Source organism: Gymnoscopelus microlampas (genome assembly GCF_963454915.1).
Source record: "Gymnoscopelus microlampas genome assembly, chromosome: 5".
Lineage (NCBI taxonomy): Eukaryota > Metazoa > Chordata > Actinopteri > Myctophiformes > Myctophidae > Gymnoscopelus > Gymnoscopelus microlampas.
The window spans coordinates 12,902,707-12,928,046 of NC_139942.1; the positions used below are offsets into that span (position 1 = coordinate 12,902,707).

Below are 25,340 nucleotides of genomic sequence, written 5' to 3' on the forward strand. Positions count from 1 at the left end.
GCACATTTTGATGCCAACGTTTTCATACTTTTACCCAAGTAAACATTTTAATGCATGAATGTTACTTGTAACAGAGTATTTCTACATTATGGTATTGCCTTTAACCAAGTAAAGAAAAAAGGTGTGGAAAAGGTTGATACTGGGTGAGCATGAATAATTAAATAACATTAAATAACAAATACATACTGTACATACATACATACATACATACATACATACATACATACATACATACATACATACATACATACATACATACATACATACATACATACATACATACATACATACATACATACATACTTACGTGTACGTGCATGCAGCCATCAGCAGTTGGGTGCAGTGGAAACTGATGTCATTTTTCATGTTGCTATAGCCTAATAAGATCCATATACTGTACATGCAATGAAATGAGGCATGCTTTAAAGCCTTGACCTGCGTAGTAGCCTTGCAAAGGATTGTCAAATGGATTCTTAATGGACAGGAGAGACCCCACTGACCTTCAGCTCCCATGTTACCACCCTGTGCAGCATTCTGTTTACGTTCTTATTTATTTATTTTCAAAGGCATGGGTCTTCAACAGGGGGTCTGAGACCTACCTATAAGGGGTCCTCAGAGTTACTACAGGTGGGGGGGGGGGGCACCAAATCTTTTGCTAAAGATAGCAGATCTACAAGCTTGTAGATTGGCTATTTTCCTCTCGTACATGGATGACGAGAAGCTGATGGACAAGTACATACGTATGCTGTTATTGGACTACAGCTTATTGACTACAAAGCTCAGAAACCCATACACCCAAGCATGCGTGACTGTCAAATCGCCATCAGGGGGTGAGAATGGGGAGTATCACATCTGACGCCCTGACCCTCAGCGCTGGAGCACCCCAGGGGTGCATGCTGAGCCCTCTCCTCCACCCCCTGTACATGCATGACTGCAAAGCCAAACATGACCAAACATGTCCAACATCATCCTCAAGCGTGCCGATGACAAATCAGTGATGAGTCTGCTTATAAAGGTGAGATCAGTTTATTGGAGAAACTAGGCTTGAGAGCTTGGAATACACACAAGACAATCTAGCAAAGATGAGAGTGAGACTGAGGCTTACGCACTGCTGGCTCGATTGCAGAGGCGATTGAATGCAGGTGGTCACATTCACACACAGACCTAGGTCAAACTGAGGTAATGTCGTAGAGGGTCCTTCCATATGTGCTGCTATGTGTGTGGGGTCCCCCGATTCCCCCTTTAAGTAAATCATCCCAGTACTTCTTCCACTGGATGGCAGCTTGCGTAAATCGGCATTGCTAGGCTTGTATGGCATTGGTTTGTGTGTGTGATGTCAGACCAGAGCTGTCAGCTTATACAAATGAGGTGGGGAGACGTTAGAATTTCACTTCACCTGAGTTTGACCAGAAGAACGTCCAGAGAGAGATGGAGAATATGAAGAGGAGCACATAGGGAGAGGAAGATAGTTCAATTCAATCAAATCGTAGTGCCAAGAAAAGCTTGAACAAGTTGAGTCAAGACGCAGCAGAGACCTGACATTCCCCACCCTGAGCAAGTGTTTTTGGTGACTGTGGCAACACAATAATACTTCCTAAAAAGTGGAAGAAACGTCAAGTCGAATCAGGGTCTAGCCACACTGGTCATCTGCCTTGACCATGTTGGAGATGAAAGAGCGAGAGAGAGAGGAGAGAGACATTGACACAATCCACCAACCAGAGTCCTACAGTCATCTAGAGTTTACCAATACTTTAACCCTGCTAGGTGAAATGAAGACTTACACCGGACAGAAAACTCACATCTGCAAACAGTGTGACACGAGTTTCAGTAAGTTAGGCGATCTGATGAAACACCAGCGTGTCCACACCGGAGAAAGACCTTACCCCTGTAAACTGTGTGACAAGAGTTTCAATGAATTAGATCACCTGATGGTACACCTGCGTGTCCACAATGGAGAACAAGCTTACCCCTGTAAACTGTGTGACAAGAGTTTCAGTAGGTCAAGGAACATGAAGAAGCACCAGCTTGTCCACACTGGAGAAAAACGTTTCCTCTGTAAAAAGTGTGATAAGAGTTTCACACGGTCATGTGCTCTGAAGACACACCAGCTTGTCCACACTGGAGAAAAACCTTTCCTCTGTAAAAAGTGTTATAAAAGTTTCAGTCACTTAATAAGCCTAAAGACACACCAGCATGTCCACACCGGAGAAAAGCCTTATCATTGTGAGCAGTGTGATAAGACTTTCACACGGTCAGATAGTCTGATGATACACCAGCGTATCCACACCGGAGAAAAGCCTTATCATTGTGAGCAGTGTGATAAGAGTTTCACACATTCAACTAGTCTGATGGTACACCAGCGTATCCACACCGGAGAAAAGCCTTATCATTGTGAGCAGTGTGATAAGAATTTCACACGGTCAAATAGTCTGATGGTACACCAGCGTATCCACACCGGGGAAAAGCCTTTCCACTGTAATCAGTGTGACAGGAGTTTCAGTTGGAAAGGTGACCTAACGATACATCAGCGTCTCCACACCGGAGAAAAGCCTTATCATTGTGAGCAGTGTGATAAGAGTTTCACACATTCAACTAGTCTGATGGTACACCAGCGTATCCACACCGGAGAAAATCCTTATCATTGTGAGCAGTGTGATAAGAGTTTCACACAGTCAACTATTCTGATGGTACACCAGCGTATCCACACCGGAGAAAAGCCTTTCCACTGTAATCAGTGTGACAGGAGTTTCAGTTGGAAAGGTGACCTAACGATACACCAGCGTCTCCACACTGGAGAAATACCTTCCCCTGTAAAAAATGTGACAAGAGTTTCAGTCGGAAAGGTGACCTAGTGATACACCAGCGTATCCACACTGGAGAAATACCTTTCTCCACACTGGAGAAAAGCCTTATCATTGTGAGCAGTGTGACTAGAGTTTCAGTTGGTCAGGTGGGCTAACGAGACACTTGTCCACACCAGAGAAAAACCTTACCGACTGTAATCATTGTGACAAGAGTTTCAGTAGGTCAAGGAACATGAGGAACATGAGGAAAAGCCTCATCATTGTGAGCAGTGTGATAAGACTTTCGCACAGTCAAATCAACTGAAGGCACACCGGCTTGTCCACACCGGAGAAAAGCCTTTCCACTGTAATCAGTGTAACAAAAGTTTCAATCAGTTAGGTGGCCTAACGAAACACCAGTGTTACGACCCCCTGTCTAGGGTAGGGGAAGTGACATAATAATGGAGGACAAAGTCGCTTTCAAAAATAAATTGATTTTATTTTCCTTTTTTTGTGCAGAGATTTCAAGATCTTTTTATCTTTTTTTCATAAGTGCCAGAAACTTCAGGGTGTCGGTTTACATTTGCAAAATGTCTACCTACTGTAATAAAAACAAAATTACCCCCTAACCTAAACCTAACCAAAGAAAAATATACAATTACTAAACTTACTTTCCTAACTAATGAATCAACAGAAACAAACAAGGAAGTGGTTAAACCAAATAAAAAAAGACCAAACACCCCTACAAGGCGAGTGAACAGATAAATACAATAATGAATGAAATGTGCAAATATATACAGAATAATTCTAAACTCAAAGTAATACAGACACCAAACAGGTTTAACTATAGGGATACTGAAGGTCAAACAAAGTAACTAAATGAGTCAAATGTAACTGAAGGACAAATGAACAAACAAACAAACAAACAAACAGACTACATTGGTTCAGGGAGACAGAGGGATTGAATATCTGCTTGCTCTTTCAAATGAGAGTGACCAGTCCCCATGACTGTCAGGGCAGAATGACCTTTTGTAGGTGAGCTCCAGAGAACAGCCAACCCTGGCTGGGGCGGAGATAAGGGGCGACGAATAGAAGCAGGGGACAGGGCCAGGGGCTGGACCTGTCAATCTGTGTCAACCTGAATGCAATCAGCCACTTCACACACACCAGCAATCAGTGCCACATCCAGTCTCACGTCATTCACCAGTCACCACCATTCACGACCTTATATGGAATACAGAGAAGCAACAATAAAACACAAGCCACAAATAATACCACAATATTCCAAAACATCATAATTATCCCAAAATAAACCAAATACAAATTTATAATAATAAATACAAATACGGTTGGCCGTAACAACCAGCCTCTCCACACCGGAGATGCTGGCCTTTCCCCTGTAATCGGTGTGACAAGAGTTTCAGTCGGTTAATTAATCTGAAGCAACACCAGCATATCCACACAGGAGAAAAACCTTTCCACTGTAAACAGTGTGACAAGAGTTTCAGTTGTTCAAGTGACCTCAAGACACACCAGCGTGCCCACATCGGAGAATAGCCTTTCCACTGTAAAAAAGTGGACGGGGGGTAGGTTTTTGGCACAGATCCACATCCGTCCTTTCCATTTTAGACACGCCGTGGACCATCCCAAAGTTGCGTTAGAGCGCCCCATGTGGAGAAAAAAAAGAAATAAAAAACGATTCTCCTGACGAAGATCTTCGGTTATGGCACTCAACGAGTGTATTTGCAAAACCGAAGATTCTCGGTTTTGGCACTCAATGTGTTAAGTCACCTGAAGCCACACGAGCGTATCCACACTGGACAAAAAGTGTAAAATGTTTGAGGTACAACATTTCTATGAATGTATGGTCAATGCCTGTCATTTGCGTATCTCGCATTGTCAAGTTGCCATACATATGAACTGTCTCTCTTCCGTATCAGCTTCAAAGTAAATATGTCAGGCTGGCCCCTTGGTCCAAATCCACACTCACATCCGAGACCCTGAAGTCACGTGTACACTGTACTTGTTGTTACGTCACAAATGTGACCAGCACCTGAGAAACAGCAGAAGCACTACTCAAACCAAACGGCATAATATGATATAATCATAATGCCCTGTGTGTGTGTGTGTGTGTGTGTGTGCGTGCGTGCGTGCGTGCGTGCGTGCGTGCGTGCGTGTGTGTCAAAGGCCGTTTTCCCCTCCTTCCCCTCTTAAGGTAGCTCTCCACTGCACCGATGTTGGCGGCGTTAAGCGCTGGAAAGAGCCTGTGGCCGAAAATCTGTTGCCGAATGATCGGTTTGCACATTGTTGTGTTGGGTCATAAGTTGTAAGGAAGCGTCAAAAGCCGACCGAACTTGCTCGGTCGGCTTTCGACCTTCGGGTTAGTGTAGTAGCGGGGACCCTTTCTAAAATGTGCTCTCTGTAAAAGTATTTGTCTAAATACAGATCATATCCATGGTATAAATACTGCTTCTGCTGCATGTGTTCTAAAAATGCAGACACAAAGTGTTGGACGGTGCTCGCACGCACGTGTGTGGCTCCGAGCCAGGGACAACAATGGATATACAGAGAGATATACAGATCCACCGACAATTTAATTGCCACGAGTCAAGAAGCTGATGGACAAGTATGTACGTAGGTTGTTTTTGGACTACAGCTCGGCTTTCAACACCACTGTCCCAGCACATCTTAACACAAAGCTCAGAAACCTGGAGATACACCCAAGCATGCGTGACTGTCCAATCGCCGTCAGGGGGTGAGAATGGGCAGTATCACATCTGACGCCCTGACCCTCAGCACTGGAGCACCCCAGGGAAGCATGCTGAGCCAAGTTCCTTGGGGTACACATTGAGGAGGAGCCAAAGTTTTACACAAACACACCACGCACGTGAGGAAATAGGCTCAGCAGCGATAGCCTACTGGTTTTGTCGCCTGTAGATGTTCGTAGTTAGCCCACGCATCCTCAAGCTGTACTAGAACAGCTCCATTGAAAGCGTTCTGTCAAACTGCAGCGGGTGGTGCTCCAGGAATTGTACAAAAAGAGTTGTGTAGTCAAACCACTGCACATCATCAAGGACAGGCACCACCCCAGAGACAAGGAACAGGCAAAAATCAAAACTGAGAGAAGGCAAAACATCTACATACAAAATGGCAGTTAATTAAGGCAGAGGTACTCGGCAAAGGCTAATCTAAAAAACTAAGCAACGGTCCAAATTCAGTCAGAAACTAGGCTTGAAACAAAGGCTTGACAGCTTGGAAAACAAACAAGACAATCTAGCAAAGACGAGAGTGAGACTGACGCTTAAAGGACGACTTCACTTTTCAACCTATCTTCATATAATTGATCCTCACTAATGCTCATGATGATGGTAACATTTTTGTCTACTAAGTCTGTGTCTCAGAGGAGGGCTTTGGAAAGTTCAGAAACCTGCCTACCAGTGACATCATTGATGGTGAATCCAAGCTTATAGAAACTGCAGACTTTCCATCTCTGGAAAGTTATAATAATACTATAATGGAAGCCATTACCATTACGTTTTTTTTAAATACACCTGCCGAGTGCGAAAACCGGCTCTAGCCGCTTATTCCAATTTCTTTATTGTCTCCGCCAGGCCGAAAGGCAAGGCGAGAGAGTATGTTTTACCCCTTGTCCGTCCGTCCGTGTGTCCGTCCGTGTGTCCGTGTGTCCGTGTGTCCATCTGTCTGTGAACAGCTAATCTCCGGCACCGTTGGCCCGCTCGCTGCGAAACTGTGCACACACACTTTCCAATTCAGAACCTCTGCCATGCATTTTTCACATGGGCCTGTTATAGCGCCACCAGGAGGCCGATTTGTGAAAAAAATATATTACTTCTACAGATTTTATCCAAACATCACGCAAATCGGTACACAGTATCTCTATAGATGTGATCAACATCCGATTTTCCATATTCCATCCTGATTGGCTAAGATTGGCTTCCAAAGTTTGCAGGATTGGATTGTTTTGAACAAAATGCCTCAAATCATCTACGCAGCAAGCATATTCCCACTAGGCCGAGGAAAAAAATGCCACCCTTTTCACATTGGCCTGTTATAGCGCCACCAGCAGGTCTAATGTAGCAAAACACATTTTTGGAACAAAATGCCTCAAATCATGAATGCAGTGTCCGATTACCGTGCAAGGCCTAAGAAGAAATGCAGCCCCTTTTCTCATTGGCTTATTATAGCGCCACCAGGAGGGCACAATAACCTACCTGACCTGGCGGAGACCTGTGCTCCGAGGAGCACTTTTTCTAGTTTTATTTATTTTTTCCACAAGGGGCACTCTAACTCAACAGGAATGATCCTAGGACCCTGTAAAATGGAATGGACGGATGTGAATCCAGTCCAAAAAACGTCCGTCCGCTCCAATGATAGGATCTTGAGAAAAAGGTCCTTATCTCCATATCTTTTTACAGTGGTCAAAACAAGCCATTTTCGACAAGCGATCAGTTTGCAATGGCGGATCGTGCTAGAAATATTATTGTTCCAGTCGTTAGACGGGACCCTCGACCATCACGCAGACACCCTTTGTTTACATCCGGGTCCTTGTAGTGGCTTCTACAGCTCTAAACAGATCGGCGTAAACGGTAAGAAGCGCTGGCACTGGATGTACCCTATTTTAAAAAAACCTCTGGCACTCGATGTGTTTAGTACTGCTGGCTCGATTGCAGAGGCGGTTCAATGCAGGTGGTCACACTGACAGGGAGCAGTTCAGACACACCCACACACAGACCTAGGTCAAACTGAGGGATATCGTAGAGGGTCCTTCCATTATGTGCTTCTAGGGTGACCTGTGGGGTCCCCATTCCACCCTGGGTTGGTGCCCTCGTTCCACCCCGAAGTTCGATTCCCCCTTTAAGTAAATCATCCCAGTACTTCTTCCACCACTGGATGGTGGCTTGTGTAAATCGGCATTGCTAGGCTTGTATGGCATTTGTCTGTGTGTGTGACGTCAGACCAGAGCTGCCAGCTTATATGAAGGAGGTGGGGAGACGTCTTTAGAATTTCACTTCATCTGAGTGTATCCAGAGGATCTTCCAGAGAGAGATGGAATGAAGAAGAACACATAGGGAGAGGAAAATTAAATCTATTTATAGTGCCAAGCAAAGCTTGAAGAAGTTGAGTGAAGACACGGCAAAACCTGAAATTCCACACCCTGAGCAAGTGTTTTTGGTGACTGTGGCAACACAATAATACTACCTAAGAAGTGGAAGAAACATCAAGTCGAATCAGGGTCTAGCCACACTGGTCATCTGCCTTGACCATTTTGGAGATGAAAGAGCGAGAGAGAGAGGAGAGAGACAGTGATGCAATCCACCAACCAGAGTCCTACAGTCATCTTAAGTTTACCAATACTTTAACCCAGCCAGGTGAAATGGCTGGGTTAAAGAGTTAGGCGATCTGATGAAACACCAGCGAGTCCACACTGTAGAAAGACCTTACCCCTGTAAACTGTGTGACAAGAGTTTCAATGAATTAGATCACCTGATGGTACACTTGCGTGTCCACAACGGAGAAAAATATTACCCCTGTAAACTGTGTGACAAGAGTTTCAGTAGGTCAAGGAACATGAGGAAACACCAGCGTCTCCACACTGGAGAAAAACCTTTCCTCTGTAAAAAGTGTGATAAGAGTTTCACAAGGTCAAGTGTTCTGAGGACACACCAGCTTGTCCACACCGGAGAAAAGCCTTTCCACTGTAATCAGTGTGACAGGAGTTTCGGTCGGCTAACTAACCTGAACACCAGCATATCCACACGACAGAAAGGCCTTATCATTGTGAGCAGTGTGATAAGAGTTTCACATGGTCAGATTTTCTGAAGACACACCAGCTTGTCCACACCGGAGAAAAGCCTTTCCACTGTAAAAAGTGTGACAAGAGTTTCACACGGTCAAGTGACCTCAAGAAACACCATGAATCCTCATCGTCAGATTTATGCAATGAAAAGGCACCGATGTGTCCACACTGGAGAAAAACATTTACACTGTAAAAAAGTGTGACAAGAGTTTCCGTCGGTTAAGTCACCTGAAGCCATACAAGCGTATCCACACTGGACAAAAAGTGTAAAATGTTTGATGCACAAAATGTCTATGACATTTTTTTTTCTGAGAAAAACTAAATAAAAACTAAGCTTTGATGACAAAAACTAAGACTTTCGTCAACAAATAAGAACTAGACTCAAATGTTGAGGGAGGGACTATTGGAGAAGAGATCCAGTAGAACTAAGACAAGTCATTTTACTCTCCGAAAATAGCTGATCTACAAGCTCAAACGTGTCGCAGACTCGTTGTGAGCTTGTAGATTGGGCGGTTAGGGAACCGTCCTGTCAAAAAAAAAAGGCAGCTGCACCAACAGGGGACGACGGGCGGATTACCCCTTTGGCAAGAGTTGTACTTGTTTATCGCCTCGGTCTCTGCAAGTGAGAGGGAATAAAGGTGTCTCTTTGGGGGCCATGTTCCTTCCAGGAGGTCAGTGGGACAGTCATACAGCCTCTGAGGTGCGGAAGGGAAACGCAAGTTTTACTAACAACTGTCCAGGTACTCGGGATGGACAGAGAACAAATCAGGGATTCCTCTGTCCTCTCTTTCTCTGAAGAGAGGGAAGGTAGCCGTGGCGAGGCAGTCAAAGTGACAAAACTGGCTCCAACTCAACACTGTCATCAGCCCATTTAAGATGACCCACTGTGGACCCACAGGATGCCTAGGATACTCGGGGCATGATGGTTATTCATTACACGAAAAGTTAAGCACTGATTACCGGAAGTCTGCACCCTAACCGGATTAGTAACATTAAAGATGAGTCTTTGTCCGTTCATGGCACTTGGACTGTTTCAGGGAAGCAAAGTTCAACTGACAAGCTGTGGCAGTGCAGATTCTGCACCTGAATCTATGAGAGTTGTGAGGGCGTGTGCACCAACCTTTAGGCATGTATCCAGAGCGACTTACAGTAAGGAAGGAAAAGCTAGGTAATACAACAAATGCACAGAAATAGTGATCTAGGATCATAGGTAAACAAATAACCTATCCTCAGTCTAACCAGTATAATATCAAGAAAAAAAAATCAATAATCTGTACAATGAGACTATACACACACAATAGGATGCCAGGTCTACAATGACCTGGCATCTGTCTACATACTGTATTATGCTATCTACTGTAAATTACATTTTAGCCTTTGCATAATAAGCCTGCAAGATGGTCAAGGCTAGGGAAAGTGCTACGGCAAGTGCTACGTGTACACTACATGCACACAACGCTGCTTTCAGATCCAGCAATGTGTGGTCCACTCGTACCTCCCTCAATAGCACCTTCAGGAGGGCGAAGGAGGCGTTCACTGCAAAGATGGAAGACCAGTTCAACAGTGGCAACATCAGGGGCACGTGGCAGGCGACTGAGAACAACATCAATCAGGCAGCAGCAGCACCAGCAAGGGAGGCCAGCCCACCAACCATCTCGGAGGACGACGTGCACATGAGTCAACATCCGAAAGCCGGCTGGACCTGATGTGATCCCAAGCTATGTCCTAAAGGAATGTGCAGACCAGCTGGCGACATTCTCAACCTCTCCCAGGCTGTGATTGGGCACCATTGTGCCCATCCCCAAGAAATCCAAAGTGACATGTCTGAATGACTGGAGACCTGTCACTCTCACCCCAATAGTGAGAAAATGCTTTGAGAATCTGGTGAGAGACTAGCCTGACACTCAATTTTCATTTCGTTTCACTCCATTATTCAGTCTGAAAGCCCTCTCAATGCAGCCGGTTTCTGAGATGGGGGCGTGGCCAAAGTGGGACTCCACTATGAACCAACGCGATTGGTTCATACTGGATTATCCCGATCCCGATTCGTCGTACAGATTTTCAACCGAGAAACACCCGCCTTCGACAGCGTCACCAGACCCTGAATGCGAAGCAAAGGATTCAGGGGGTGGAGCCTGGCTGGTGAGAGACTACATCTGCTCCACCCTACCCGTCTCGCTGGACCTGTGGCAGTTTACATACCGTCAAAACAGATCAACCGACAATGCAATTGCCACGGCTCTTCACACAATCCTCACGCACATGAAGGACGAGTACTAAGTATGTTGTTTGTGGACTACAGCTCGGGTCTCAACACCATTGTCCCAGCCAGACTTGACGCAAAGCTCAGAGAGCCAGAGGTACTAGCCTGCATGGTCAGACTAATATAACTGCGTAGATATTAGTCTTAGTAGATGTACTTCCTTAATTACTTTTGCTGCCATTTTATTACCGGAAAGATTATTTAAAATATAATCCAGACACTAGGTAATCTCTCCTTGTCATATCATTGTCATCCATCGTAAGGTCTGTGACCTTACTGAGGTTAATTTTGGACCAAAATGTTTTGTTTTACCTAGGTGTAATGATAGTTTGTTAGTTATTTTCATAGTTTAATATTCAAGACTCCATTTTTCTTAAGAGTTATTGTATGTATTATGGATGTTTTTATTTGACAACAGACTGATGACTTGACTATGACAGACACAGTTTATGGCATAATGTTGCTATCAGTATTTCTACTCTGCTATTTGTTTTAAGTGGATGCACTAAACAAAATATTGTTGTATGTTCCATACAGTGACAATAAACATCTTATGTGCAGATGTTACCGCTCAGAGCTAAGGGCTTTTTCAACCTGCAATTTGTTCCTGTCCAAGACCAGGAAAGCCGAGTCATCCGCGAACAAGAACAAATTGCAGTCACAAGCTGATGTCATGTCGTTAATGTAAATTAGGAACAGTAAAGGCCCTAGAGATGGGGAGGAAGAGACAGAAGGAGAGCGATAGCAACAAGGAATAGCAACAACAATAGTGAAACTATGATGAAGCGAACAACAAAGAAAGAAATGCAGACGAATGGAAAGATCCCCTCAGCAGCCCATCAGCAAATCATTAACTCTGTAGCCAGCCAGATTGGATTAATATTTGTATTTATTTTTTCATTTCATTTCTCTATTATTATTTACCTGCGTATCTTGCAAAACAAACATAAAATCTTCCCAAGTCAGGGGAAAATAAGTTCAATGTTAAACATGCATGCTTCAGGGCAGGCAACACTTGTACACTTGAGAAAACATTATGAGGTTTGTATCTAAACAACATAATATTATAACAGTGGGAATGAGTGGAGTGCATCGCTTACAGCCGGACGATGTTTCCCCCAGTACTCCATGTACTGTAGTAAAAGATTATACAATACAATCATTCATGCATGGTCTCTGGTCCCCTAAATGAAGGGGGTCGGCAGCTAATTTACTTAATAGAGCATAAAAATTTGTTTAAACCACTTTAAAACTAGACGATTTACAAGCTATGAGCTTGTAGATCTAGTGTTTTCTGAAAAACGCCACTGATGTAACCACATTTGAAGGGTCGTGTTGGTTAACGTGTTGGTGCCTGGAAAAGGTGTCATCCTTTCTGAGGTCCTGCTGGTGGCCATCCTATAGTTGAAGTGGTTAAACTGAAGTGATATTGATGAATTCCAAATATTATCAAAGCATTCTGTTATGGGGAGAGATTTGTCTCAAAAGTATTTGTGAATCCAAAGCCAAGATGCACAAATATTCCTTGATTTACAAATGTGTTCCCATGATTTACAAATGTGTTCCCATGATTTACAAATGTGTTTCCATGATTTACAAATGTATTTGCAATCTACAAACACAAATTATTTATTTGTGACTTTTGTAAATTTGTATTTTTAATTTTTACAAAACATATTATACTTGTGTGTGCATTTATCATAAATAAATCATTTGTAAATCCTCAATTCTGTGTGTGAATTGTTGGATCTTATTTGTGAGTAGACCAACACACGCATAAATTCATTTTTCCTGTTACATCATTTTGAGACAAAAGTCACGCTTTTTTAAGAGAATTTTTACAAATGTATCATCCTATCCGCAAACTTACTTGTAACTTGTAAGTTCGCATTTAAATACATGTGCTATGATTTGTACAAATATATGACTATTTGTAAATATATAATTAGCAATTTGTAAAAAAAAGACATACTTGCGGGCGCATTTATCATTCAATATCATTTGTACATCGTCAATTCTGCGTGTGAATTGTTGAATCTGCATTTGTGGGTAGACCAACACACGCATTTAGTTTTGAGACAAGTTTCACACAGAGATTCACTCTTTCTTCAGATCCGTGTGCTAGGAGCCCAGCCCAGTACACCCCCCCCTCCCCTCCCCCTCATCTCCTCTCCTCCCCTCCCCTCCCCTCCCCCATGGCCGATCGTTTACAGCTGCAATTGATTTATCACTGATTAGTGAACGTACTTGTCAGCGTCGTAGCCCTGACCTGGCTAAAAAAAAGTTGCACACAAACCATGGCTGGAGAAGGAAGAAAACCACAGGCCGAGGGGCCGCCTTCATTAGTAAGTAAAATAACTTGAAATTGCGTTCCTCTCTTTTAAGTAAGATAGAAAAACAGTTTGCTATTACAATGTTTAACTCTACTAAGAGAGAGAGGTGATAGCAAGTGAACATTATCCCAACATGTGTCTTCGTCGCATGCACCGCAGGTAGTGTGGGAGAACGTACATGGGGCCTACTGCATAGTAGGCCTATTTCTATTGATTAACATTCATGATAATATTCAAAAGTTTTGGTAAGTCTAAACCATCATATTCCCTGTCGGTGTCACGTTTTATTGGTAGATTAAGTTTATGTCTGTGACAAACACTGTACATTTTAGTAGTTAAAAAAACAAGTCCACTATGGTCAAATTTCATTCATAATAAGTTTCTATGCTAGGCCTTCTTATTCTTGGTTGACGTTTCATGCTCAATAAGATTTGGTTTCTCATGGTGGTCGTGGTGAAGGAAAATTGTCAGCTTTAGCAGGCTTTGCCTTGGGGAAATTAAGAACGGTAACCGGAAGGCTCACCCCAAAACACGCTCGCCCCCATTTATTTCGTGGACCAGCGGTTCTTGTAGTATTTTTTTTACTGAGGATAAGGCTAGAAATAAATGTAGGGTTACGCATAGTTTTACTGAGATTAGAAATAAGGTTATGTTTTGGCACCGTTTTACTGAGGTTACGTTTAGGAATAAGATAAGGTTTAGGCATATTTACTGAGGTTATGTTTAGGAATACCAGGATGCCCTGGGGTGACTGTTTTGGGGCGAGCCTTTTGGTATTCATCAGCATTGGCAGTTATTGGCATGAAATTGGGCCGCTTAATTCTTTCACAGTTATCAATTATACTCATTAAGGCTGTTCCAATTCAGAGTAGGGTGCTATTTTGCAGGGTGGAAAGGCGCAGCTATATGGAAAGCCTTTATTGGTAACACCTGTGAAGGAAGTAAGAATTTGGCTTGATTTGATCTATAGGCCTATTAGTGGTTCTCAAAGTGGGGTCTGGGAAATTCTCAAAGGGATTCCAGGTTGTCCCCAGAAAAATGCCTGAAAATAGCCCCTCTAAAAAAAAGTTCATTATGATTATATTTTCTCAAATTATTGATCTTACATTTTACCAACAAAATATTTTATAGGGGTCCCTGCACAGAATATTTTCAGATGGGGGTCCGTGGCCAAATACATTCATTTGGGGGTCCTTGCCATGAAACCGTTTGCAAACCATGGATTAGATGAGACATGCCCCCCTTCTAGCCCATTGAACTTAAATCTCCATTTAACCATGTTCATTGTCCCCCTGTTTCTGGTAACTGCCTGAGAAGTGACTTGTTTATCAGACAATTGCTTTGTCTGATAACATATAATATTGAATATTTAGAATTTATTTTGAGATTGCAGCTCAGTTGTTAGATTAAATTACACTGAACAATAATCTCATATTAGTAACATTTTGAATTCTTGTTATTTCAGAAGGAGGTGGAGGGTATGGCCCAATCTCTTTTGGATGCTTTAAGGAGGTCCCAATCAACCCCCAATACTCCTTCTGTTCCTAGGACTTCTGCTCAAAGCCGGCCCACTGCTACCTTCACACCCACTGCAACCTCCACACCGCTACTTACCCAAGTCAACCAGAAGTTAAAGAGGTAAGACTGAGTTTTCCATAATCTTCACTTCAGACATGGCCATCCAGTATAAGACTAATTTTATTAATTTTGGTAATTGAATTACAGTTTCATTATTACTTTAATACTCTAATTACTTTTATATTCTCTCTTTTTTTAGGCAGTTTTCAAGTACATCTCTTCAGTCGCTCTCTGAAATGAAGCGAGGAAGAGGCCGGTTTTGCAGCCCTGCGTCTGTTCCTCAAGTCAAGTATTTAGACTTGATAGTATCTGTTCTACCAGGACCCACTGATGTGACCCCCACGGCTTCTCAGGAGGTTGAGTTGGCCCATGCAGGTCTTGGGAAAAGGGCTGTTTCCATTCCAGAGGACAGCAAACATGCTGAGGTCTTAATTTGATCTTAAATATCACTAATAAATGAACATGCCATTTTCATAGGCCTAATCATTTTGTGTATTCTGATAATGCCACTTACAACCCAACAGCTTAATTGAAACTTTGATATCTTTTCAGATACAGTCGCTCATGGAAGATGCGTTTGTAAAAATCCGCCCCCTTGAAGGCAGATGGATGTTTTATAAGGCAACAGGTATTATTCACAGATTCCCTAAGGTGTTTTTAAAAAAAAAAATATTTAGCACATGTTCTTATCGAGTGCCACTTACAAGTTCAAAGCCACTGCTTGGAAGCCAGGAGGGAGAAGAGTCTCTTGGGGCCCCAAATGTTTTTTTTTTAAATAGTAGGAAAATGCCTTTAAAGTGTAGGCTGGGGGGGGGGGCCTTGGTGTCATAGGGAAGTGAGGGACAGACATCCTGTTTTTGCTGATCTAAGTGTATAGGAAGGGGTGTAGGGGTTTGAGTCTTGAAGGTAAGAGGGTGCCATGCACTCGTTTTCCTTGTAGGCCATCTCCATTTAACCTACTGGCAGATGTGGTAGCAGTAGTAGTATTGAGGGTATTAGTAGTAAAACATGAGCAGTCCACAATCAAATGAAGGAGGCAGTGTCATGATGGTGTGCCAGACGACAGTTCAAAGGAATACGATGAGTGGAGCATAGAATCAATCCAACAACAGGCACAACACATGCTATCATACTGACATGATTTCCTCTTATGGTTTAGGAGGCAGTGGCCGGAGGAAGCTGTCTTTGGTCCTAATGGACCAAAACGGCGGATATACAGGCAAGCTACTTCGACGAGTATCTAACAACGGCAAAAACGTGTTGTTTTTGCTTCCACTCCAGGAGGAGTTAGACACCACTCCTCTACCATTTGATTCTGCTGAATTTGCAGGCATGCCGCAGGTGCCCTGCGTCAATTGCAGTGCTAGCATGCCACTGCAAATGCTGCAAATTCATACAGAAACCTGCAAACCAACAACCAAGGTGATTTGTGCGTTTTGGGATTAGATGTAACGTTGATAAGATGTTTGTCAGACGGGTGCAATCCAATAAAACAACCATACATGTTATTTTATCTTTATGCTGGATTACTAATAATATGCATGAAAAGCACTAACTTGTGTTAAAATTGTGTAACAAAATGTCTAACAGGAGCAGAGCAATGATGTGGTGTTGGTAGATGCTGAGGAGCTTGATTCTGAGGAGGAGGTTGCTGTTGGTTCAGAGGAGCAAGGAGTAAGTGTTGCTAAATGTAACCTACTTGAAACAAATTGGAAACGTATGTGCTTCATTTTTATGAAACACTTGTAAGGCATGTTTAATACCTTTCTTTTCGTCAATATTCTCTTCTGTACAGGTGTGCCCAGTATGCCAACGAGAGTTCCCCATGTCACTGCTCGAAAGCCATGGCCCTGTTTGTGCAGAAATGTAAAATAACTTTAATTTTAAAGCCATATTTCAATGTCAAAACCAAAATTATTGTTTTCTCTAGAATAGGAAGAATTGAAACTTCTAACCATTTGACTTAAATGGCACAGAAAGGGGGGTATAAGGTTATGAAATGCTTGTGTATGTACCCTATGTTAAGGATTGGGTAGCCAAGCTATTGTACACAATTTTGCTATTGAATTGCCATAATGTTTTGTTATGCCTCTTTGTTGAAAGATTCTTCCGCAACGCCATCACGATGGATGAGCCTGATGGGGAGGTCCCAGGCCCGTCATCCGCAGCCCCCGGCCCTTCATCTGGACCTTGGACCATAACTGGACCTTCAGCACCAGTATCAAACGGTAAGAAAGCAACATTGTTGTAAATCTCTCTTGTACCTGAAACGGTTGCCTTATGGTCTTAGATGTTTAATTGTACATATTCCATCCTTGTCTCAGAAGTAGCATGGAAAACGTCGGGAACGCCAAAACAAGCCATGGAGCTTTTCCTACTAGATCTGAGGCGAGGAGGAGAACGTCAGCCAGACTTAATGCTTGTACTGAATGCCAGGGACAGTGAGGAGGACCGGGACAGCTGCCTCATTTCTTTTTATAAAGATGTCCGTGAAAAGAAACAGTGGGCTGCAAAGTTCAAGTGCCGCATTCTAGGTATTACTTCACTTGAACTTTTGTGGATCCTGGTGTCCATGGAAATGCTGACTGTTGTATCAATTGCCCTGATAATCATAGCATAGTAAACCCAGCAACTGCATGCATTGTGAAAGTAAAAAAATGAATGTTTTGACTAGGTGCCATATGTATGGCACTAATGACACATCTGCATTGTTACATTCATTTTAACCTGTTGGGTGATTTCAAGATTGAGAATTTTGTTTGATAAGTAATACTTGGCTGTCTGGCATATTGTGTTTTTATTGCAGGGGATGCTGCTGTTGGTGTGGGGGTTTCTAGACACGTCCTGTCATCAGTCATTTCAAAATTGAAACATGGGTTTCAACTGAACTTGGGTTTGTACATTTCATTAACACTGGGCACGTATTGCTTAACAAAACAAACCAATAGGCTGAAGAGACGTTGGAACAGATGTACTTGAACATCTGTTCGCTCAAACGTGTTCAAGCGGCCCTTTTATTTATTCATGTTTTATCTGTATTGTTCAGGAAATGCAGCATTGACTCTACTGTTTGAGGGACAAACGGACCACCTCATACCTTCCCTGGCCACAGCCCTGGTTGAGAGTGATCTCTTTCTTATGGCGGGAAGGATGATCGGTCATTCTGCTATCAATGGCGGTCCTACTGTGCCAGGGCTTAGTCTAGCAGTGGTTGATGCCTTGATCGGGTCAAAGGAAATGGCCACATCACACCTCTGCCTAGAAGACTGCCCAGAACTGGACCACAGGGAAACCATTGGTCTGGTGAGTAAAGAATAACATCTTCCATTGTAAGATGAGCATAATTCATTTTGTCCACAAACATGGGTGGATCCCATATCTATAATTGTACTTTAACTTTGCTATTTAGATACCTCAGTAAAATTATATAATGTGTACATTGGAAAATGAGATCGACAACAATGTGTGCCATCTTATTTTACTGACCCACTCATTATTAAATAGTGTTTGTTCACTTCACACATTATGTCCAGTTTGCCTCCCAGTGCAGAGAATTGTGTTCTATGTAAACTGTTGTTCAATATACTGTGGTGGTCCACTCTCCTCTGTACATCTCTGGGAGGTACAGTAGGTAGTAAGACGCAAGGATAAAGTGAGGGAAACGAGGATACAGTTCAAATGCATGGGCTCAACATGTGTATGTTTATGATACTTTGTTCCAGTTGCTGAAGGAAGACTGGAGCGAAGAAGACTCTGCACAAGTAGCCAACCTTTGTGTGGAGTGGTTTTGCCCGGTGCCAACTAGGGAGACAAACCGGCTTCTTCTCTTCCAGCAACTGCTCAATCATGTGGTATGTCTGTATTTTTGTCTATGATTTTAACAGTTTAGAGTATGTTGGAGCATGTTTCAGGGGCAGTCAAACCAGCTCTTTGAAAAACCTTTAGAAGCACACCTTTTCAAATTAGTAAAAATTCCAAAACCACTTTCATCTCTTCATCTTTCATCTTAAAACTGCACCTGACCAGTAATGCTGACTATGACCACCTGGGGTCGCACCTTCTAATAAATGTAAATGACACTTTGTTTTCTCTTATCAAGCCCATTGCACACAGCACGGTTTAAGCTCGTAAACACAAACGGACTAAGCCTATTCTAAAGCCGCTGAAACTCACTACCTATACTACAATGGTTCCTCTTTGCATCATTTATTAATAACGATGAATGTAAAATGATCTAACTGTAATTGACTATTTCAGGTACTTGGCAGAACAAATGCCCAAATCAGGCAACTACGAAAGGGTTTGAAAGACACTGGCATTTTCCCACTATTGGCCAGTCGCCCAGATGTTGCACCCCTTTTGTTCCCCAGAGAGGCTGATGTGATCCTGACCCCACAAGTAAGTTGATAATCAACTATGATCACTAATATGCAGGCTTGATTTTTCATGATTTTGGGCAAGGCGGCTTGGGGTTTGGTACTGTCAATTCTTGGAGGGCACTAAGGCCAACTGCAGGTGCAGCAAGGCCATTCAAGTAAAACAATCATGTCCACAGAAATATTTAATTTAACTTGAGGGTTGAGGATACTTATTTTTAATAACTATCAGTGAATTGAAACTGTTCACAAAATATTGTCTTGGTATTTAAGTACCCATATTGTACACTTGCCAGTATGAGTCTAAGGTTCATACCTGCTCAGCCACTGGACTGTTTTGAAGTTGTGGATGGGGCGACAGGCGTTGCACTATGTTTTGGACCGTTATGGATAATATTTGACCTTGGTGATGCCAGCAGTCCACCATTTTGCCACTGATTCTTGGCTTTGAACATCTGCAAGTCACCCAGTGAAAGTGAGAGACTGCACACTGGAATTGCTCCAAAAGGTTTATTGACACCGTGTATGTATGTTCAAGTCTGGTGGCTCTTCTCAGAATAAACCATTTACCTTTTTAGGGGCATATTCCAGTGTAGACTATTCTTGTTCACTGTTGTTCGCTCCTGCCCGGCACAAGGTTTTTAAAATTTGTTTGGTGTGCATGCTCTTCTACTAATGTTATCTGCACTTTTCAGATGGTCCTACAGTCCATCAAATGGCCGACAGTGAGCAGTGACGACAGCGAAGATGAAGTCGCACCTGGCACAATGAGTGCTATCTCGGGATTCCTCCGAACATTTGTGGAAGAAGGTACGTTTGTAAACCAATGTACTGTATAATAACAATATAATTTACCAACATATGTTTCGATCTAATAAACTTGTTTTTATTACTTCAGCATCCCCAGACACTTTGCGGAAGCTAATGAAGTTCTGGACTGGTTGGGAGATGCCATCCAGTAACCTCAAATTGGATATCGTTCGGTCAGGTGGCCGTAACCCCCTGCCAACATCAAGCACTTGCGGCACGCGCTTTCGGATTCCAGACCACTACACCAATTACTCTACTCTAAAAGAAGACCTCATGGTTTGTGTGCGGTCGGTTGAGAGTGGATTTGGCCTGATTTAATAGTTTTATTTGGAAAACTTGAATGTGACTTGGGGTGCAGTCTCACCACGGAGCGGCTTGTTGCCATTTGACGATTACCGCCCAAAAAGGCAACATTAGTTCTTACTTTAAACTCTTAAAATACATTTTCTACTTGTTCAGTTTTATCTTCTACTTGTTCAGTTTATCTTAACTTTTAAGATGTTCAATTTGTTATGTTCAGCAACTGAACTTAAAAACAATTGTTACATTTGTTGTTACCTTTGAAACATGTTTGTTCACTGTGTGGTCTAAGTATTGCCATTCTACTTGAAATCAGCACTTTCAGGAAATATTCCTACTTAACAATGGAAGGTTACCAAAAGAATGTTCATTGATCTTGTTATAGATTGTTTATTCACTACCAGCTTTTAATGTGCCTGGTTGTAATTTAAGTGATAAGTTTTAATGTGCACCAACTAAAAAAAACTTACGGCAAAAAAATGTTGGTTGAAACCTGTTTTGTTTTCTTGGATGTCAGTATTGCCACTACTCGAAATCTGCACTTTCAGCCAGGTAATATTACAAGTAACGGAATGTTAAAGTCTGTTCGTGTCTGTAGTCAGAATGTTGCAGCAGCAACTTATCTTGTAAGTGTTCACTGCCAGATGTTGTAAGCTTTTGATGTCCACCAACTGAGAACTTGGGTCAAAAGAGCTCTTAATTAAACAAAGCAAACAACAGAATGTGTGGATTTCTACTTTTCTTATTTTTGCCAGAGGGACATTGACCAAGTGAGCTAAGGCTGGGCATTGGTGAATTGAAACTTAGAAACTGCATGATTAAGACATGACATACTTATTTATAAACAGGCTATTTCTGTTACTAAAGGACAGAATTGGGATGGTCAAAGGTCTGGTTCCGGACGTATGTTGTCCATGTGTCATAAGGATATCAGTTCAGATTCTGCTTATTGATTCCAGTTCATCAATTCCACATTTCAGTTCTGCAAAGGCAATTGTTAAGATAACATTCTATTAAGTGTTACCTCATGTAAAATCACTGTATTAGTACCTGAGAGCTGATGCTGAAACCACCATCTTGAAAATATGTGTTAAAATTAACCAAAACAGTTGTCCCTGTCAGCTGATTTATATAATAATATGTATTAATAATTGTCAACCTTAAGTGTATTTATACGTTTAATGTCAACACAAAGAAAAGCAGCAGTTAAAGCTTGTTGTTCACTTTATTTGTATAAGAAATACTTGACCATACAATGTAGCCAACCCTAGTCTTCAGGGTCTTGCAAACTTTCAACATACTGCACAGTACTCATATATAGGTCGACACCATTGGATTCTGAAGTTTGCAGAGGATCAATGTAGTGCTGTAATACAGCCAGTTGCTCAGCTGTTAATGGGCTCTCAAGGACAGGAACATCCACTCCAAAATGTGGTTCTGGGACCTCCCCACTTTCCTCCCAATCAATTTGAGGAATGTTAATCTCCTTAAGTTGAAAGAAAAACAAAGGAAGGGCTGTGTTTTTTTTTTGGGAAGAGTAAAACATTGTGAATTGTGTGTATTTCTGTAATTTGCTAATTAAGAAATGAGTGACAGAAAATCAATGATATACCTCTGGATTTGGAATGGGATGCTGCATCTGACCAACCTCCCACAACTGGTTTGGTGTGAGGTTGTGCTCAGTTCTCATCGGGTGATTATCCCATCCTTCTCGAAACACATCTAGGCTGGCTTGGAGACGTGGCAGAAAAACGAATTGAAGGCAGAAGAAGTGCATGGCATTGCTCAGATCGAGGAGGCCCTCTTCCTCCAGCAGATGGAAAATGTGGTAAAACACATTGGTGACCCCAGACCAAACATCACGCCACAGTCTCTCAATTCTGATGAAAATAAAATGCAAAATATATACAGACAGGTACATAAATATTTGGACATCAACACAATTTTAATCATTTTGGCCACCACGATGGATTTTAAATTATGTCAGCTTCAATTAGAGTGCATTTACATCAATTTATATGTGCCTCCCCTTTTTAAAGGGACCAAAAGTAATTGAATAAACTAACAAATTGTCACTTTTAATACCTGGTTGCAAATAATTTGCAATCAATAACAGCCAGATGTCTGGAACCCATAGTCATAACCAGACGCTGGGGTTTGTCTTGCCCATTGCATAACATTCCACGTCTTTACCTTTGAAAACTCTGGTGGTTTTCATAGTATGCTTTGGGTCATTGTCCATCTGCACTGTTATCAAATTATAGCTGACAGGTCTGCACTTAAAGCACATCTTGATTGTTTCATTCAAATCTATTGTGGTGGTGTATAGAGCCACAATTAATTGTGTCAATGTCCAAATATTTACAGACCTGACTGCATGCTAGCCATAATTTCTGTGTTCTTGCTCGAATATTAAAAGACTAGGACAAAGCATACCTTTGGTTATGGACACTCTTCCCAGCTATAAAGCTGCCACTGTCTGGTCCATGCACGGTCAACATCAAACGGGCAACACCAACATTCTCACCCCCTCTATCTGCTCGCACTCTAAGGAAAGACATATACAACACAAAATAATGGTAGTGGACTTTGTTTAAGAATACAATGCCCCCCCCCCCCCCCCATAAATCGAACACATCATCTGACCAAGAAACTAATTTACCTGAGTGGATATCCAAATTCTTGAACAGCCTCCGTGAAGAATTTTAAGTTTGTGTCAGACCGGTTATTATCTGCAGCCCTCAGATACATTATCTGTGGGCAAACACAATTATTGTATGTAGTATCAAGAATAGCAAATGGTGTACTAAATTTAGTTCAACCCAGTGATTGTAAACCTTTTTCATTTCAAGCACCCCCAATGTAATATGCATTAGCCCATGGACCCCCATTTGTTACTGTAAGTGTAAACTCATGTTAGTTTAACTCTGGTGTATAAACGGAACCAGGTCCACCTGGCTACATTTATACACCCTCAGAGTTACAGACCCATAAGGGTCATTTTGGAAACTCCTGGTGGTCCCCAGAACCGATGTTGAGAAACACTTCTATATTGTGTAAGTGACATCTTAAATAACACCCATTTTGATAAGATCTTTTGTGTCCCCTCAAAATGACAGGCGAAAGGTACTCAGTTTTGGTTGATGTTAATATGGAGATTAAGCCTTTGTCTGAGCTACAGCATTGGACAGTACATTGTATGTTGTTAGCTGCTCATAATGTGAAATTAAAGGCAACTCTCACCTTGCGTGAATATCCATCAACGCCACCAAAAATAACTATGTTGTACCTGATGGACAAAGTGAAAGGAACAACACTTTACAAAAAAGTGACTACTGTACATCTCAGTTAGTGACAAGTGATTACTGTGCATCTGAGGTAATATTTTCTGTTTTGTATGCCTGTAATCAAACGTTTGTCAAACATGCATAAAACAGTACAAGTACCTGATGAGTTTGTGATTTGTGTCTATATGCACAAGGTACTTGGGGCATGGCACAGAGTACGTTCGTCTGACAACACATCCCATTTGGGTCATCCGCGATAGTATCCCAAGGCTGTCCACACGATGCATTGATGCCTTCACACGGATCCACTGGAGTCGATGTCCTTGTGCCCTCAGCGTACCCATCACCATTCTGTACCCAGCATGTGGCATTGTCTCTTTTATTTCAGAGACAAGTCCATCAAGCTCTGCATCGGTACAGGCACTGTACATTCCCCTGACAGAGAGGTTGTCGTCAGACATTCTTCTGTACAGTGTAGCACGAGAAATCCCCAATAAACTGGCAATTGTCACTGCTGGCAGTCCAAGTTCCAGTAGATGAGTTAGATGCTCATTCATTATTGAGATCCTTGGTCGTCCACTACCCCTCTGTATTTCAAGTTGGACTGGTGGTGGAGGATGTTGTTGATGCTCTCTCAGGGTCTGAACTGCAGTGCACAATTCTGTTAACCTCTCTGTAACATCCTGGGACACCAGAACATGTTGTGACACAATATCAAGGAAAACTATTTCCTGTGCACATGCAAATTCCAGGTAATCCACATCAATGGGTGCTTGCTGGAGAGAACGTGACACCCTGTCATACAGTCTATCCAGGACCTGATTTCTAAGCAATTCCTACAATGCAAAAACAATAGGACAAGTTTGGTGAGAGGAAGTCAGGCTTTTACAATAAGGTCATTATTTTCTACAAAAACATTTAGCCTATAGATTTCCTCACTAAGATGCAAAGCGGTAACATACTTTAACCCTCCTGCAGTGTTGGCTGACCCCCCCCCCCCCCCTTATTTCAGTGTTCCCGGTAAATAACACAAAACACATAAATCTACATTTTCTTCAACCAGTGGTATCATGTGAGTATTATAATGTCAGTATCATGTCAGTATCATGGTCAGTATCATGTCAGTATCATGGTCAGTATCTTGTCAGTATCATGTCAGTATCATGGTCAGTATCTTGTCAGTATCATGGTCAGTATCATGTCAGTGTCATGGTCAGTATCATGTCAGTATCATGGTCAGTATCATGTCAGTATCATGTCAGTATCATGGTCAGTATCCTGTCAGTATCATGGTCAGTATCATGGTCAGTATCATGTCAGTATCATGTCAGTATCATGGTCAGTATCATGGTCAGTATCATGTCAGTATCATGTCAGTATCATGGTCAGTATTCTGTCAGTATCATGGTCAGTATCATGTCAGTATCATGTCAGTATCATGGTCAGTATCATGGTCAGTATCATGTCAGTATCATGGTCAGTATCATGTCAGTATCATGTCAGTATCATGGTCAGTATCATGGTCAGTATCATGTCAGTATCATGTCAGTATCATGTCAGTATCATGTCAGTATCATGTCAGTATCATGGTCAGTATCATGGTCAGTATCATGGTCAGTATCATGTCAGTATCATGGTCAGTATCATGGTCAGTATCATGTCAGTATCATGTCAGTATCATGTCAGTATCATGGTCAGTATCATGGTCAGTATCATGTCAGTATCATGGTCAGTATCATGTCAGTATCATGGTCAGTATCATGTCAGTATCATGTCAGTATCATGGTCAGTA

At 42.2% G+C, this 25,340-nt stretch overlaps 1 protein-coding gene across 1 annotated transcript; it reads right to left on the bottom strand.

Moving 5' to 3' along the window:
- Positions 1 to 21,237: 21,237 nt before the first annotated feature.
- On the bottom strand, positions 21,238 to 23,898 carry LOC311044915 (uncharacterized protein; the record flags this gene model as incomplete). The annotated part of the gene is made up of 7 exons (XM_084056724.1): positions 21,238 to 21,243; positions 21,637 to 21,747; positions 21,874 to 22,141; positions 22,698 to 22,808; positions 22,924 to 23,015; positions 23,505 to 23,550; positions 23,708 to 23,898. The coding sequence occupies 7 exons, from the start codon at positions 23,896 to 23,898 to the stop codon at positions 21,238 to 21,240; spliced, it is 825 nt and encodes a 274-aa protein (XP_083912850.1).
- Positions 23,899 to 25,340: the final 1,442 nt, after the last annotated feature.